Source organism: Galeopterus variegatus, unplaced genomic scaffold (genome assembly GCF_000696425.1).
Source record: "Galeopterus variegatus unplaced genomic scaffold, G_variegatus-3.0.2 Scaffold1202, whole genome shotgun sequence".
Taxonomy (NCBI): domain Eukaryota; kingdom Metazoa; phylum Chordata; class Mammalia; order Dermoptera; family Cynocephalidae; genus Galeopterus; species Galeopterus variegatus.
Window position 1 is genome coordinate 109,116 of NW_007727313.1, and position 18,097 is coordinate 127,212.

Sequence of the window (18,097 nt, forward strand, 5' to 3'; positions counted from 1 at the left end):
CAGCATTCACCATTGTTGACACAAATGGAGAGGATGGAAAAGACTTTATACAACCAATTTTCCCACTGCAGTCTCTTCAGAATGATTATTAGATGACTTACCTATCTGATAAACACCATTAGGAATTCAAAGGAGTGAATAGGGAGGTTGTCCATCTATCCTCCTACTGAAGTGCAGATGCTTGTACTGTACTTACGAGGATGCACAGTCTAGGCTTCAGCTGTTGTTCACTGATCTTAGTGAAGGTATGTGGAAGAAAAACTAATTGTAGTACATTACCAAGCCTCTGACAGAGAAGCGACACCATTCTGATACCAGAACATGGTTAATAACAGAAAGAAAAACATCCCTAATCTAAATTAAACCAAGTCTGAAACCAATAGAAAAAAAAAATGTGCGTGTGTATTGCAGGTTTAGGACAACTCAGAACAATAAAACAATGGACTATATATGTATATATAGATCTCTCTTAGGCACCATAATCAATATGAGCCAACAATATTTAAACTTGATTCAGGCCACATTCAGACATTTGCTCTTATTTACAAATATTTAAATTAAATACAACCTGAAGTGTTTTGTTACATACCTACCAAAAAAAAAAAAAAAGAAAGAAACTATACAACTTAGAGCGGTGTGTTTGTTGGTTTTAAATAGTTACATTTACATCAAGCTAAATGGAACCACTGGTGGTGCTCAAGTTTTTATCACCCCCTCCAGAAAATCCTTTTCTACCATCTCTTCTATTTTTTGCCTGGCTTTGCTGGAAAATGGCTTGTGGTTCTCCAGTTTTATGTCCTTATTAGGGAAGGCATTGGAGTAGAGGATGGGGCTCCCTGAGTGTCCTCCACATCGGCTTGTGACTTTGCTGTTGAAGACCTGGCTGAGTACATTGAAGAATGGCAGGAGCTGCTCCATACTGCGCACGGTACAGATGGTGAGCAGCAAGTGCCCGGGTTCCCAATCCAATGTTCTTCCTGAGCTGTCTTCCTCTGGATTTTTCTGCAGAAAACAAAAAGGGAATTGTTATTAACAGATGACATAGTATGTTAGAAGCAATCAGAGTTAAGAAACAAATAAGGCTGCATTCCGTATTTAATTAAAACCCTTGCTCCTGAGGCCTTTTAGTACCTCTTATTAATTTTATATAGAGGGGTCTAACACTGTAGAAATATTTTCTGACTAGAATGCACAGGTAAGCTTAGAAGAAATGGTTTTGGACAAAAATAGGGAGAGTCAAATATAAAAGTTTATGTTGTGCTTTGCATATACTCAAAAAAGCTCCCAGATTTCTGGACTCTCACTAATGCAGCCAAGGACTAGGTCACAAAAGGACAGAAGGTTAGGAAGGGATAAAGACATTTATACATTTCACCATTAGTTTATCAGTTAATTCCCTGTTAACCAAATGGCCTAAACTTGCTGCAAGATGGTAGCAGGGTCCAAAATGAATAATTACTGTCAGTACTTCAGTACAGAAAAAGAAAGGGATCCCTCAGGAGAGATGTTATTTCCTTTTGGGTTATGCTAAATGACATGGGGAGGAAAGCTGGACCTGGAGTCAAAAGAAGTGGGGTAGTGTTCTGGCTCTGCCACTTATGTCCTATGTGGTATCTGTAGGCAAGACACATAAAGGTCCCTCATTTATAAAATGGGAAAATCTAATCTCTTATAGAAGTCAAATGAAAGTTTGTCTGAAAACTCTGTCAACTAAATATAAACACAAATTATTTGTGTATTAAGAAGCTAGTTTAAGAAGCCAACTAAATTACACAAACACATCTACAGAAGTCAGTCTATCTAGAGAAAGAGGTGACAGTACTGAAGATGTTAGAACTTGGGCTAAATCACAGATATAACAACACACTAAGATAATGAAAGTAAACTATGAACTGGATAGAAAAAGGAAAAAAATCATTAAGCAAGACTTAGGAACCAGAATTACAATCTCATGTTCATTAACAAATGGAGGTTGCCTTCTAAGATCAGATGTTGCTGAGAAACTTTCATAGTTTACCTAATATTTTAATACAACTAGTTTCTTTGGGGAGAAAACAGATGCAAATTATTATTTTGTTGTGTGTGCTCTCGTTTGCTTTTTTTTTTTTTTAAAGCAAAATACTGAGAAAGGAAAATATTTGAGTTAAAATGAAGACTCCAGGAGCAAATAAGAAAAGATCTAGTTTTTAATTTGTCCCCCCGCAAACAAAAACAAAATCTTAGCAATTATTTAACCTCTAATCTACATTATAGGATATATAAAATCATCTTCTTTTTCTTAACTGTGACACGGTTTTAATGAAAATCTTGTGATCGGCTCTCACATCACTGACTACCATTACTCAGGTACTGGCTGAGCAAACCACTTCTAGTCCCCTAAATCACACTGCAGTTCAATGGTAATCAAAGGGTGAATTTATCCTAAAGGAAAACGAATAATATGCTTGCACATTCTATATAGCTAATTTCCAAGTGTTAGAGAACTAAGTGATGTAATCTTTCATTTGCTTTCAAAGGGAGAGGGATTTTTACTAAGCTCTTGACCAAAGAGTACACTTGTTTCCGTGTTTCTGCTGTTCTTAATCAGAACTATACCTCCTCCTCAATGTTAAAGTCAAAAATGTTTGCATACAAATGATTCCTCCTTTGACTTCACCATTCTACACTTGAAGAAAGATTTCCTTCCTGTTTACCTCTCTTGTACCTGTTGAAATCCAGACCTGGGTTTGTGTCTCAATATTTGGTCCAGATGTGGCAACATTTGCTGCCATATCACAAGCACCAAACAGCCACCCTCACCTGATGCTTGGCCATCTCCAGTCCCTCCAAAATCACTGTCTTAAAGTCCTCCTTGTCCTGTGGAAGGAAAGAGGAGAACTCATAGCCTTTGTTCCACTGAGAAGTATGCTTGGCCATGAAGACCTTGTTTAAAGTGATTTGGATGGAAAGATGCTTTCCAATCAAGAGTTTTCTTATTCTGTGGGACAAGTTTTGGGCAAAAGATTCATATTTATCCTTTGGATAAGTGAAGTCTTGTAGAAATTTTCATTATTAATGAGATAACAAGGATAACAGGAAGGACATGTGCCTGGGGTTATATACAAGGGTACTTCAAAAAGTTCGTGGAAAGATTCCTATCTTTTAGTTGTTTTTCCATAAAGTTTTTGAAGTACCCTTGCATAATCACATTGCTTCTGGACTTATGTCATGATTATTTTTCCAAACCCTGTGATATCAAAGTGAAAGTACCCAGGTCCTATCCTAAACTTTGGACCCAACTTTTATCATCATCTCTGTCCTTTTATTTAGCTTCTAAAAAAGCAACTGGGATTTTAAATAAAGTTCTTTATGTCCTTCAAGTAAACCTCCTTTTTAATCGTCTTCCTCCATTCCTTTTCTATAGTTTGTGGAATTCAGTTTAAAAGCTGCTGCCTGATTGGGGAACTCCAGAAGACTGGAAAATTTCTGAGCACTCAAAGCACATACCGCAAACTAGGTCTCATAAAGTAAATTGCACAATTTATTTTTGAAATTTTCTGAATGCAAAAGAAAAGATGACAGAAGATTAATGTCAAAGGCCTGATGATGAACATGCCAGTTTCATTATTATTGTTTTTTGGGCAAAGGTCTGTAATAAATTAGCCTGATGCATACTGAAAGATAATAATGCACATAAGATATAAATAGGTTTTACAAATTTTTTATTTCTACAATTTATGGTATATGTTTTAAGCAAATTTCCACTTTTGCACTTAAGGTAGATACTTTATATTTTTGAGTCTCTTCAATACTTTTATAATATGGACAGTTTAATTTTGAGTGGTGTTTTAAAAACTGCAGGTTGGGGGAGGGTCTTGAAATCTTTTTAAATAAAACAATCAGTATCAACAATAGGAACTACAGAAAAGAAAATATCTTGTGTTAAGAGCAAGTATTGTTTGTAAGTAAATGCATTTCTTACTGTGTAGGTCATAATCAAAAAAAACAAAAGAAAATGAATTTTTAGCATATACATTTTACTTCATATGGACAAAGAATGAATGCTAACAATTATTCCCTTTATTATTCTGATTGAGGTCTGGCTAATTCAATTTTGATGAAATATGACTCAGTTTTTAAAAACTGGAAACATATAATGTATTCATCCACTGATTAGTTCTGCTGTAACAAATCTGACAGATTTGTTGTAAAAATCCCTTTTAGTATTCCATTTTTCTTGATCAGCCCATATTTTCCTGTTTCTCATCATGGTATTAAGATGAACATTTTGGGTGTATTAAGTTCTCAAGTTTTTGACTTGAGGACTACAGTGTGTTTACATGCATGGTTCCAAGGTTATTATTCTAGAGGGGAAAATATTTTAAGGTAGATATTATTAATATACAAAAGACTTCCTTTTTCTTTTAAAAAATATAACCAATTATTCCTTTAATATACATACAATGTGTTTTTTAAATGCCTGAAATATTAGGCTCATGGACATTAATTCTCGAAACTAGGGACTTGTTTTCAAAATAGCCCAACTTGATAATGTCCTCAGTTTCCTAGAAAGTATTTAATAAACACTTCACTAATGCAACATGTAGTTACATAAAACAAAACAAACACATTTAAACAAAAAATGTAATACCTTTGCCCTTTTCCGAAGAAGTTTTGCTAGTCGTACCACATAAGGTTTAAATTCTCGTTGATGTATGCCCTGCCTTCTGACTTCTAAACCTGAATCATCTGAGGCTTCTGGAATAAAGGCCCATCGGTACCTATGTAAAGAAGGAGGATACCACCATCAGTAAGACTGACTTTGTGCCATCTAATACGAGGCCACATAATAAGGTAGAAAGATCATGACCCCCACTATTTACTCAAGTATCAGCTGTGCCACTTGTAGCCCTGTCATCTTGGGTATGCTTCTTAACCTCTCTGAGCCTTCTCTTCATCAGTAAATAAAGATATTAACTATCTCGCCAGGTTGTAAGGGGTAAGTGATATGTACACTTGCAGAGAATTCATCACTAATTTTTTTATGAGCAAAAAGCAAGTATTCAAATGTTTCCTTCCTCATTAGTGAACAAAGAGTTCTTAAAAGGAAACTGGTTTTATTTAGCTTATCATCTCTTTTTACTATAACAAAGACTTGATTTTCCTACATATAAAATCAGATGTTCACTAATCACACAGTAAGGGGGCAAAGAACTGAAAGAGTTTAAGAAAAATGTAGCTAGGATTTCTTTCACATCTCCTTTGTCTTTTTAAAAAAATTTTATCTTTAATAAGTAAAATTAATACCTGACTAAGGAAAAAATTCAAATGGTATAAAAGGTCATTCCAAAGAAAGATAGTCTCCCTCCCACCATAGGATCCATCAATGTTGCCAGTTTCTTGTGTATCCTTCCAGAGAGAGTTTATACATAGAAGAGCACATATCACACAGCCAACCTTCTCCTTTAAAAAAAACAAACATGATTCCTGCTTGTTTTCATTTAATTATATATTTTGAAGATCATTCCATATTATACAAAACCCCATTCTTTTTAACAACTACATAGTACTCCAGTGTTGGAAGGTACTGATTTAACCAGTCTCCTATATTGTCCAATCTCTTGCTATTACAAAAGTGTCACAATGGTTATTGTTATGTAATGCTTCTTTTTGTGCACATCTCAGAGGCTGGTTATAGGATAAATCCTTGGATGTGACAGAATTACTGCCTTAAAGAGAATATATATTTTAAATTTTTGGTAAATATAAATTATTTGGAGAACAATTGGACAATACCAACATATACTTCCAACAAGAATGCTTCTATTGTTAAGAGTAAAGGGAAAGCAGCTTTTAGATCTTTACCATCCTGATGGTTATCAATGTTTAATTGGAATTTTTTTTATGCATATAGCTGAGCACCTTTTCCTATGTTTAGAAGCCATTCTTTTTCAATGAACTATTCTGTGTCATTCGCTGGCCCATTTTTTTCTATTAGGTTATTGATTTTTGTATGTTGAGCATGTTAGATTTTTGTCATATACATTTCAAATACCTTTTCCCAATTTATTCCTGTCTTTTACATTTTATACTTTTTAGTTACACAGATACTTTAAAATTTATATGTAGTAAAATTATCAAATATTTTGAACTTTTGAAATATAGATCATGCTTAGAAAGATATTACTCTTTCAAGATTAATAAATTCTCCATGTTTTCTATTTTATAGATTTTTTATTTTTAAAAAGATGCAGGTTTTAAAAAACTGTATTACAGCATGTTTCTCTCCCATTTTGTAGTAATGATATCTTGACAAAGAGAATAAACTCATTTTGATTCTTGTCATGGAAGACAAAAAAGTCAATACCATGAGCATACCAGTAAATGTTCTTCTCAGAGCACCGAAGAGTATAAAGGTTCTTCAAAAATTTCATGGAAATATTCGTATTGCCTTTTAATTCTATTTTTCTACAAACTTTTTGAAGTACCCTCATGGTTTCTATCACTTTGCAAATAAATGTAAGTATCCTAGTTAATTTGGTCACTTTTTTACAATTCTGCTTAGTATCCTTGTCTGAACTTCTCCAGGATTAACATGTTTAATAGATATCCAACCACTGAAATTCATCAGAAGTAGATGTATAAGTTTTCAAATGGAAAAAAAATTAAAGGAACTGAAATTAATTTTAAAATAATTTCTAGTTCTTACCATGAAATTTAATAAAAAGTAAGTGTGTGAAACAGCAATTTTTGGAGATTTAAGTATGTTAAAAAAAAAGATAGAAAAAAGATTCTGATATCTTACTCTTTATCCTATTATTATGAAGAATAAAACAATATAATAATACATTATATAAATACATATTTGATATTATGGATAAATTCTCAAATTAGATACATTTGGATAACCTTACATATGAAATTTAGATATGAAAAACCAAAAATATTTTTGAGCACTTATGAACAAGACATAGTGAGAATTTATTTGTATTAATTTTGTCCTCACTTCTTTCAATTCAATTCATCATCATCTAAAATACATCAACCCCCTTGGTTTTCGTCTTGCTTATCTCCAGTCCTTTCTCCACACTATGTAGTCAAAATAAACCTAAAATACAAGCCTAATAACCTAACATCACTTCCCTCCTTAAAATGCTTCAATCACTTCCCACTGTCCTTAGGATAAAGTCCAAATACTCTAATACAGCTTACACGGCTTTACATAATTTAGTCCTTTCCAGCCTCTTCTTTCAACATTCTGTTCCAACACTAGTGGTCTTTCAATACTGCAGACATGCCATTTCTGCTCCTGCCTCTGTCTTCCCAAATGCCTCCATCCCCCAACCTCCACTTGCTACCACCTCACTTTAAAACTCTCCTCAGTGTACAGCATCATGCACACGAGGTATTATAATATTCCTCATGTGCTGAAGTGTACGTCTTCTCCACTGGACTGGAAGCTTGTGAGTCATGTACCCCGTGGACTCACATCTGGAGGGTACTCAGTTTGTTGACTGAATGGTCTGAATGGACATAACCATAACATATCCCCATCAACTATTCACTTCCAATAATTGTGCTGACCCACATCATCCCCCTGCCAAAAGAATTACATTTTAGTAAAAATTATGACTATTTCAACTTACACAAATACATTTTCAAAAATATCCATATAACGTCCTTGCTTTTACTTACATTTGAAACTGAGGAAGATTTTCAGAGGGCAATGCCAGAGCCAAATCCAAAAATTTGCAAGCAGAGAGATAGAGGTTTAACCACCGCTGGCTGTTATATGAAGTAGAAAAGCCATTACCTCCTGTATAGGTTGTCTCCAGACCAGCCACAGAGGGGCCTGAAGTCCTATAAACAGGAGACAGTGCTGTCAGCAGCTGGACACCTTTACTCATAGGGAATTCCTGGAAAATCTAAAAGTGCCAGCTAATATTTTTCATAATTGTCCTGATATAAACATACCAGTAATTGCTAAGCAAGGTCATGACTAAATTAATTTTGCTGTTCTCAAATAAAAAATTCACTTTTGCTCTTTAAATTTTAAGAATGTAAAATAGTACATAACTTGTGTTATACTCTTAGGACATATAAAAATACAAACTGAAACCAAGAAACCTCACTACTATTCAGTTTTCTTCTGGAAAGATGAGAGGGAAGCTTTCTATAATAAAATATATTCAAGATACATGGTCTTAAAGGAACTTCTCAATTTATAAATTTGTACAAAAATTCCTGTGTAAATAAAAAATACTTATGTAGAGGCATACATTAATAAACTGCCTCTACATTAAATTGTGGCCGTTCTGACCTACCAAAACCAACATGGCTCATGTAGCTGAAATAATACTGTATTACTTTAAACTAAATTTGTGTCTAGAGCACAAAGGCCATGAATGCTGATAGTTTCATCCAGTCTAAAATGCTTAAGGAGACGACCTCCCAAGCTGGGGCAGTGGGGAGCCAGGGCTTCAGCCACACCCGCCTGACATCTGCACCCAGCTCAGCAATGACCAAGCTACTGCTGGAAGCCCCCTGGTCTCCCCTGCAGGAATGAGAGGGGTGCCACAGGCCTCAACCCTGCTCCTCCTCCTTCCTCCTTCTCCCACCCTATTTCCTTCCTACTTCCTCTCTCCCCCTCCCCAAGACTGCTCCACAACATCATAGAATGTAAAAAAATAAAAAAATAAAAAAGTTAATAAACTTAAAAAAATAAAAATAAAATGCTTAAGGAATAAGTGAAACTACACGATATTCAAACATGATCAATTAGATAATAATAGACTAAATATATAAAGTTATTAGATGAAACAGTATACTCTCATTGTTGAATAACATTATGTATGATTTCAGAATATTAAGAACTGAGAATATATTGAAATAAATTACACATTACCGTGAAATATCTTCATCAGCAGTAAGTTCCTGCTCCATCAGTAAAAATACCTGTACCTGAAGACCATGACATAAATGTGAGATGTTTATTTATACTGGCATTTAATTTCTTCAAGTTATCTTTAGGCTGTATTTTCATTAATACAAAAATAAATTTTCAGATACATCTTCAGGATCTTTTAAATTATACTTAGTTACTGAAAGTAATTTTAGCAGCACAGAGCCTTGCTAATCATCTGGCAGAGTGCAGTGAGATGAAGGCAGGATTTTGCTTTTGGTGATTATGTTCATTCAGTTATTAAATTTTTTTTTTTTTTTTTTTTTGTCTTTTGTCTTTTTCCGTGTCCGGCAACGGATCGCACCCCTCAGTGTTGCCCCCGTACCGGACCGGGGACCGGCAACGGGATTGCAACCCTCGGTGTTGCTCCCGCGCCCCGCTCACTGGCTGAGCGAGGCGCGGGAGCAACACCGAGGGTTGCAATCCCGTTGCCGGTCCCCGGTCCGGTACGGGGGCAACACTGAGGGGTGCGATCCGTTGCCGGACACGGAAAAAGACAAAAGACAAAAAAAAAAGAAAAGAAAAATATCAAACTGTGGTGAAAATAGGATAATTTAGTCAGGCTCCCTCAACATTTCTTGTAGACAAGTTGTGTGTGGGTGGAGTTGGTGTGCATGTGCACCCATGTATCTTTCCAGTCACTTGCTTTTGTGTGTTCTGCAATTTGTGAAGCAGGCTGAGGGCAGAGCTGGCATCTAAGTGTCTAAAAATAGAGCATGTTTACTCTGCTGGCAGCTGCTCAGTTTCAGTTTTTCTTTGGACTTTGCCCCTAGCAGTTGAGTTTCTGAGTCTCTCTGCAGACTGCTTAGCTCATTGTGTTGTGTGTGCTGAATAAAGACTATTTCTTCTTCAACCAAGGACCTTTTTGCTGGTTGCCTAGCTCATAGACCTGCGTGTGAAGGGTTTGTGAACAGGCTCAAGGGGTCTGTGAGCCTCAGACCCTAGCCCTAGCTCTACACAAAGCAAATTTCTTTGTGGGGAAATTATAAAGCTAGGTTTTCAGAGATACAGATTCCTTTCCCTTTCTTTACTCACCCCTCTTTCATAACTCCCCACATCATTCCAATGAGGAGGATGATGACCAGGTATGGTTTGAGGAGAGGAATAGAAATGGTTAGGTGGGACTTGAGAAGGTTTTACTGTTTGGGAATTTATAAAATCTTTGTGAAAGTCTCTCTCTGGAGCAAGTTTAACTGGAATAAGTGCTGTACTTCAAGAGTGACTACATGCCTTTTGTGAGTCCATTTAAATTCAGCCCAACCATCTCTATCACTTGAGGTACTGCTACAAATGGGAACCAGCCTGTTGGCCATGACAAGGTTAAAAATGTGGTATAGAAGAGACTGAGCATGAAACCAGATCAGATGAAGTAATGATTCACAAGGAGGTGGTCTTCTATGTTGCATATTTGGAAGTTTAAGCTCTGTGGAGATGGTATCTGACTTGTTTTACTATTTTCATTTGTAAAAATTGTAACTGGTTTAATCTTCCAAGATCAGTTTTTATCTACTAAACACATGGAAACTAATCACATTGTTTTATAATTTAGATTTATAACCTGATTTAATTAAAATTAACTCACAAGTTCTGTAATCATGGTAGGCCAGAGCGAGGTAAGATGTTGTGGAGACATTCTTAAAAGTAACACTCTGAAAAACAGGAACACTTGAGAGTGGAGAGTTGGCACTTGGGGCAAACGGAGACTCTCAACCAATCTCTCTGAAAGAAACGTGGTATATTTTCAATACCTGAATAATTTGAATCATTATCATATAAAACTTTCTATACCATCTGGTCCAGTACTTCTCAAACTATCTGTGGAGAAGAGCACAGCACACTGAGCAGCAAATAATTCTGCCCTGGGTAAAGTTCATCCCCACTGTAGTGCTATTTGGTGGCATGGGGTGATGAATGCACCAGTATTCAGGACACAGAGGGTCACCAAACCCATTTAATTAAGGTTATCAAAAACCTTATACAACCCGTTACCCAGCCCCCAAATTAGAGACCTCCAAATGTTACTTCTAGCCACAATTTCCTGGCTCTGCCTTTACTTTGGCCCTCTCCTTACAGTATATGACCTCTTGTCTATAATGAAAGAATACGCCTGCCTGCCTGCAGCAAAACAGTCTAATAAATTCGTCCTCAAACATGTATTCCTAGGAAATTTGAACTAAAACAATAGAATAGAGACCACATTTAGACAATTTCTACAAACTCAGTGTTGATTTCTTTTAATTACTGGTGGTGATAATTTTGCTTGTTTTTATTTCAGTAGAAAAATTTCTAATTCTACAACATTCCCCATCTACCTACGCTTGGTGTATTTCACCCCAACTTACAATTTAGGGAAACTATTTTCTAAGGAACAAAAAACCCCCTATAGTTTGAAAGATAGAGAAAATAAAGGGTTTCACTATTTACCTTGTATATCTGGAAGATATTTCTGGTATTGGTCAATTTCACTGCTAAAAATAGCAAAAGCTAATCTTTTAAGAAGCATGGCTCTCTGTTCTAGCTCCACATCACGGTTTGCAAAGAGATTAAGTGAACTGCTTTGAGCCACAGCAACGCGAGCTAAAGAAAAGAAAATAAGTCAGTCATATAGTCATTTGAAAAGAGATTATTCTGTTATTTGTTTTTAAAAATGGCTGCATGCCCTATGACATCCATAATTGAGAGGAACTTGGGGTAGAGGACTTGGAGGCTGCTCTCTGGAGGAGAAGGACTGGCAAACAGATCCAACATATATAAACCAGGAGACCAAGTGGTAGAAATTGTGATACAGAGACTGGAAAACTTCAAAATGTAAGTTATAGAAGGTAAAATCTCTAACAATACCATTTTATAAAACCCTTTAATATTTTATGCCATCTGCTTAAATCCTTCACATTACTTTTGGAATAAATTCCAGTGTGGCCTGGCCTGGCCTGGCCTTTCCTACTTCTTCCTCATGTCTTGCTGCTCACACCCAACTCACTCTGCTACAGCTACACTGTCATGCTTGCTGTTCCTTGAACTCACCAAGCTTGCTCCCACCACAAGACCTTTGTAAGTTTTGTTCCCTATACCTGGAATATTCTGTTCCTAGGCCTTATAGTTGGCTTCCGTAGTTTCGCCTCAAATGTAAGCTCTTCAGCTGTTATTTAAAATCTATCACACATCACCCTATTCTTCTTCCTTTACTACTTCTTACTCCCTGAAATAACTTTTTAAATTTAAGGTTAGCACAATGCCTGGCCCACTGTTGTCTTTTAATAAATATTTGCTGAATGGATCAATTTGAACCTTAAAATAACCCTGTGAATATGAAAGAAGAGATAATACGTAACCCTAATATATCAATTCAATTAAGATAAAGTAGAAAGGTGGGTAGAGGGTGATTTCTGACCTTCTTGGCCTCTTTCTTTCTTTGGAGGAGATAAACGGAGCCCCAGAGACTTAGAGTGACTTGTCCAATAGGTGGCCCAATTGCCTGCCTTTTTCTGCCTCACCACCTGTCAATCTTTAATTAATTAATTAATTCATTATTTATTGAGTGCCTATTATGTGCCGGGTACTATGCTGTGTACTGGGAAAACAATTTAGAGTCAAATTAGATATGGCCCTTTCCTTCCACTAGTTGCCCCAAAAGGACAACTAGTTTTATTATTATTTATCACTAAATTGTCATCTGTAAGTTTTAAAATTATATTCCCATAGAGTAATAAGTATAACTTGACAAGGAGCTAATTCAGTAGTTTCCAGAAAAGAGCAAACTAAATTATAAGAATCAGGTACGGGAATGACACTGCTTGGATTGTCATCCCACGATACTCACTCATCAAATCTCTAAATGTTGTTTTATCATGTGTCATCAGATTATCCATAATTGCTCTCCAACTGAAAGAGATAAAGATTATGATATGTAACTAAGATTTTGTTGTTATTGATAAAGAACAGCATTCTACTTTGCAGGGATAGTAGTTGATTTCAATAGACTATGAGAGCAATATCATGTTGGATAAAGCAAGGCAACGACTTACTGATTAACACAAGAGGCATCCATCTGGAAGAAACTGGGATCCATAAAGAGGTCAAAGGCTTCTTTTTTCCAAGCTCTCCGTGTGTACTGATACCCACTAAGACTGCTGAGCAGCTGGACGCAGGCTCGATAACTAGGGGCATTATGTGCACTACAAGGAATAAAAACCACCTTAACCTATATTCTGTAATTTTCATCATCACATTAAGTTATTATACATAAGTGTTCACATTTACCTAAGTCAATGACATGAAGATGTGAAATAGAAAGCATCATAAGAGAAATAATATACAAGGAAGTTTTTTTCAAATGGAAAAGCTTTATAATTCAAGGTAAAAATGATGTCATTCTGTGGTAATTACAAAAGTGGCAATAAGGCAACAAAATTTGTTTCCAATAGGCTATAAATTAATTTAAAAATCTATTTAAGTAATACTACCTGTGATTTCGGAGGTAGGGTACAACATAATGCATAATATTTACAAGTAATGGAATAACCCGCTCCTTTTCATCACTATAGAAAACCATATCCAAAAGATGAGCCAAAACCTATAAAACATAAGAAATGAAATGAGTATAATCTATGAGCTGAAACCAACATCATCCAGAGCTACTGATTTTCAGTTTGTAAGAAGACATAGAATACCTTAAAATCAGAAAAATCTAAAATTAGATCTCCCTAAATCATTTTTATATTAATGGGTTCTGCCAAAATCTGCTTTTTCATCCATTATAACTATAGGATATAAACATGGGCAAGGGCCAGCCCGTGGCTTTCTTGGGAGAGTGTGGTGCTGATAACACCAAGGCCACGGGTTCAGATCCCTATATAGGGATGGCCGGTTAGCTCTCTTGGGAGAGCACGGAGCTGACAACATCAACTCAAGGGTTAAGATCCCCTTATAGGTCATCTTAAAAATAAAAATAAATAAATAAACGTGCAAATTTTATTATTTCCAACTGAGATCGGGAAGTATTATAAAAAGAGAGTTCAAGAATCTTCTAATGCAACAGTGAGTAAACAGTGGATTTAAGACTAGAAACTCAGTATTCTCTTTCCCTGACTCAGTTAAAAGGTGGCTTGGAAAAAACCAAACAAATGAAATGGGGTTAAATAAATTATGGTAGATGCACTCAGTGAAATATAATGATGCACATCTATGTTTACAGATATTTGTTTATGATATATTGTTAAATAAAAGTGAAGACAGAAAGAAAATCAAGGGGGCTACTCAAGTCCCAACTCTGTCAATTATAGCTATTTGGCCTTAGTCATATTGTTCTAATCTTTTCAAGGCTCAGCATCTACATCTGTAAAGAAATGAAAATGACACGTAAGGCCATTTAGCAGGGTATAAAAAAGAGCTTATAAAAGAACGTGTATAAAATGTTTGGTGAACTGTAAAATACTTTATAGTGGCAGGCATCATGTACTGCCTCCCCACCATACTGCAAAGCAAAAGCACTTTTATTTCTTAAAAAACGCACTTTAAAAAATAGTGCATGGCGGGCCGGCCCAGTGGCGCACTGGAGAGTGTGCCGCTTGGTAGTGCGGCAGCGCTCCCGCCTAGGGTTCGGATCCCATGTGGAGACCGGTTCCCGCTCACTGGCTGAGCGCGGTGCGGGCGCAACACAGAGGGTTGCAATCCTGTTGCCGGTCAGTAAAAAAAGACAAAAAGGAAAAAAAAAATAGTGCATGGGGAGGGGGAGCAATATCCAAAGTTATCACTAATGTTTAACAAATTAAATAATCCAAACATATATAAGGCCAAAACCTTTGTTAATTCTATGTAGTGATGAGAAGTACGAAATGGTTTTTCAAATTAAAAACTCTCTAAAACTTACTTGCTAATATTTAATTATAAAATTGTTTACTTGAAAGTTCATGTGAAAAAACTTGATAATATTTACCTCAGAGAGTAATGTCAATGCATGGACACTATATACAGAGGGAGTTACATTTGAGGTTTCCATTGCAGGTGATAACATGTCTAAATGAGAGAAAAGACAGGTAAATTAAAGATAGAGGTAGGTATTTTTCCACTGAAAAAAGCTATTTGCTAAACAAGGTACTTAAAAGTGCTAGCTGAAATGATTTCTTAGGAAATATATGTCTACATATAATAAACCTAAATGTTTGAGAGCAATACCTTCAACATCAGATTCCAAATTGGTTCCATCCACTGTTATTTTGGGAGAAGGCTTAACTTCAAGATTTCGTCGCAGCCATGTTGTTTGTTCCAGAGAAGAACCAGCAATTGCACCAATTGCATCCACTATTTTATGAGTCACATCCTAAAGAAACAAGAAATAACCACTATATATGTGTACAAACACACATATATACTAGTTATGAACTTTCGTAGTTTATATTTTTGACAATATATATTTTACAACAGAGATTGCTGATTTTCTTAGAATGTTCAGAGTTGGAAGAAACTTCATAGATTATTTTATTTGACCCTCCCGTTTTCGAGTGGAGGACACTCAGAAATGCAGTTTTGGCAACAGCTCTCAATTCAGAATGCCTTACCTGAAGGTCTCTCTGGTCTTTTTTATTTTCCAAACTAGGGTTTTTCATAATAAACTCATTCAGAACCCTAAAAGGGCCAAAGAGAAAAACAGAGACCATAAATATTAGTCTAAAGAAAATGATGCAATCTAATCTCTCACAGTGAGTATGTGGCTTTGTGGCCTTAATTTCCATTTCAAATATTTAATGGATATATATACATATCCTATGACTCAACTGAAATACATAAAATTATGCATGAAAAGACATGTACAAGGATGCTCATAGCAGTATTATTACAATAAGAGCCTCAAACTGGAAGAAACCCAAATGTCCAGCAACAGCAGAAGAGATGAATTGTGGCATGTTCATATAATGAAATACTAAACAGCAACGAAAATGAATAAATGATAGCTGTGTGAATTACAAGGATTCATAAACATATGTTGAACAAAAGAAGCCAGACATGAAATAAAATATTTATATATATTTATAGCTCAAAAACAAGGCAAAATCCATCTGTGGAGTTAGAATAGTAGTTATCTTTGAGGAGATGAAAGGATAGTAATTGGGAGGGGTTCTGGAGAGGGGATACATAGTGTATTTCTTACTTTGGGTTTGTTATTTTGTAGTTGGTATGTTCACTCTCTACACACTGTACTGTGGAATTGTGTACTAATTATCTGTATGTTTTTCTATGTGTTTTATATAACAACCAAAAAGTAAAAAAAGAAACCTACCAATCTCAAGTTGTAACAGAGAAATGATTTCTTACCATATAAATAATACATTAAAAATATTTCATGAAGAAAAAAATTTCCATGTCCATTGTTCGCTAAGATTCTAGTCATTGTTTACTTTGACTTGATTTTTTTACAGATAAATTATATGCATAAGTACTTCAAAACTAATATGTAAATTGACATGGAAGAGCAACCTTCATATCGATTTCTATCTTGTAATTAGAGAATTTAGAGGATCAATAGAATGTTTGGTAAAAAGATAAACTGCTAGAAATTTTAAAAGGAAATTAAGTGTCTAGTTTAACTGGAAAAGTTGAACACTTCCAGTTAATGGAAATTGTTGAGGGGGAGGTAGGATCATTCATTATCTGAGAAAGGAGAAAGGAAGAAAAGGTAGGTGAAGAAACAGTAAAATCTTGTAGGACAGAAGCTACAAATCTTAATAGATGGACTTAATTTTTTAATGAAATTAGCCAGCAGGGTATCTAGTGATGATTCAAAGAACTGTACATACATTTCCTCTGCAAGCTTTACCAACAATTCAGGGTTGGCTATGGCAGATATTATTCTTGCTTGGAGAGGTTATATTCTAGCCTTGGAGAGGTTTATTGATGTACCCAAGGTCATATGATGAAAGTTGAAACTTGAGATTTGAAGAATCAGAAATCTTTATGAGAATGTTGTTTGATTTCCAGTGTCTACCTTTATTTCTCATCACCAAAAATCATTTACATTAGTTATTTTAACAATCTTTGATTCAGGAATTGCAGACACTGAGTTTACTGCTCTTTTCCTTATAACTTTAGCATCTAAAACTCCTTTAGCTTTTTGATTTAGTTAATTTTCAAAATAGAGAGCATAAGGGTCCAGGGATCATCATGATCTCTGAAATTCTTGAGCAGGATCTCTAGCTTACCAGTGTTACTCAGCTACTACATGCTGATCAGCTCCACTCGAGCTCCCACCATTGTCTCACTATTTCCTCCCTGCTTCCTGGTGGAAAACAACATTCCCACGTTTACCAGAAAACTTGAGGCCATCTTACTGAAGAACCCTCACTTTCCTTCCTCTGCACTTCAAAATTTTCTAGACCGCTGGTTGCCAAACTGTAATGGTTAGTTACTTAAAGACAAAAAGGGTAGAAGCTAAGTCTATGAATATAAAATCGCATATCTACATATATAAAATCACCTTCAAAGCTATAGAAGTTGACTAAAAGGTCAAACAAAACTCTTTGCATTTAGTTTATTTTATATCCATTCAGCATATTGACTGTTGCTGGTTACTTCACTGGATTGTCTGACGCAATGTAAAAAGATGGGGAAAAAGTTTACTTTATAAACTCTCCTCCCTTATGTCTTTAACAGTCCTTTTCAAACATTAGTGTGCACATAAGTCACCTTGGGGATTTTTTAAAAATGTGGATTCTGATTTGGGCGATCTGGGGTGCAGCCTAAGAGCCTACATTTCTAAGCTCTGAGGTGATTCCAATGTTGCTGGTTAGTGGATCAAACGTTGAGTAGCAGTCTTAGAGAAAATGCATCCTTCTTTCTCACTCTTGCACCTGCCATTTCCTGTTCTCCATCCCTTCCCAAATGTCTCTGGAATCTGGTGCTTTCAATGAACTTCCGTCTCTCTAGAATCTTCTACCACTTTCCATTTAGGTAACACATCAATGGCCAGGCAGTTTTATAAGAAATTAATAAATATTAACTCATTTAATCCTCATAACAACTTTATAAGATGGGCACTATTATCATCCCCATTTTACAGATGGAGAGGTTAAATAACCTGCCCAAGGCCCCATGGCTAATAAGTGAAGGAGGTGGGTTCTGAATCCAGGCAGAGTACAACTTCAAAGTCTGTGCAGTTAACTT

The 18,097-nt window shown here is 35.7% G+C and overlaps 1 protein-coding gene across 3 annotated transcripts in view; it reads right to left on the bottom strand.

Moving 5' to 3' along the window:
- DOPEY1 (dopey family member 1) overlaps positions 1–18,097 on the bottom strand; it is a 77,234-nt gene that overhangs the window by 2,565 nt on the left and 56,572 nt on the right. Inside the window, exons 26-38 of one of the 3 annotated variants that reach the window (XM_008575514.1) lie at positions 15,499–15,565; positions 15,116–15,260; positions 14,877–14,956; positions 13,405–13,514; positions 12,967–13,116; positions 12,762–12,823; positions 11,366–11,518; positions 10,524–10,660; positions 8,885–8,940; positions 7,675–7,839; positions 4,631–4,760; positions 2,800–2,856; positions 627–1,002 (exon numbers count right to left, since the gene is read on the bottom strand). In XM_008575514.1, coding sequence (XP_008573736.1) covers positions 697–1,002; positions 2,800–2,856; positions 4,631–4,760; positions 7,675–7,839; positions 8,885–8,940; positions 10,524–10,660; positions 11,366–11,518; positions 12,762–12,823; positions 12,967–13,116; positions 13,405–13,514; positions 14,877–14,956; positions 15,116–15,260; positions 15,499–15,565 — 1,618 coding nt within the window. In that variant the 3' untranslated portion in view covers positions 627–696. Of the gene's footprint in view, positions 1–101; positions 1,003–2,799; positions 2,857–4,630; positions 4,761–7,674; positions 7,840–8,884; positions 8,941–10,523; positions 10,661–11,365; positions 11,519–12,761; positions 12,824–12,966; positions 13,117–13,404; positions 13,515–14,876; positions 14,957–15,115; positions 15,261–15,498; positions 15,566–18,097 lie in introns of those variants that run through there. The other 2 variants (XR_550678.1, XM_008575515.1) reach the window with 2 other exon arrangements.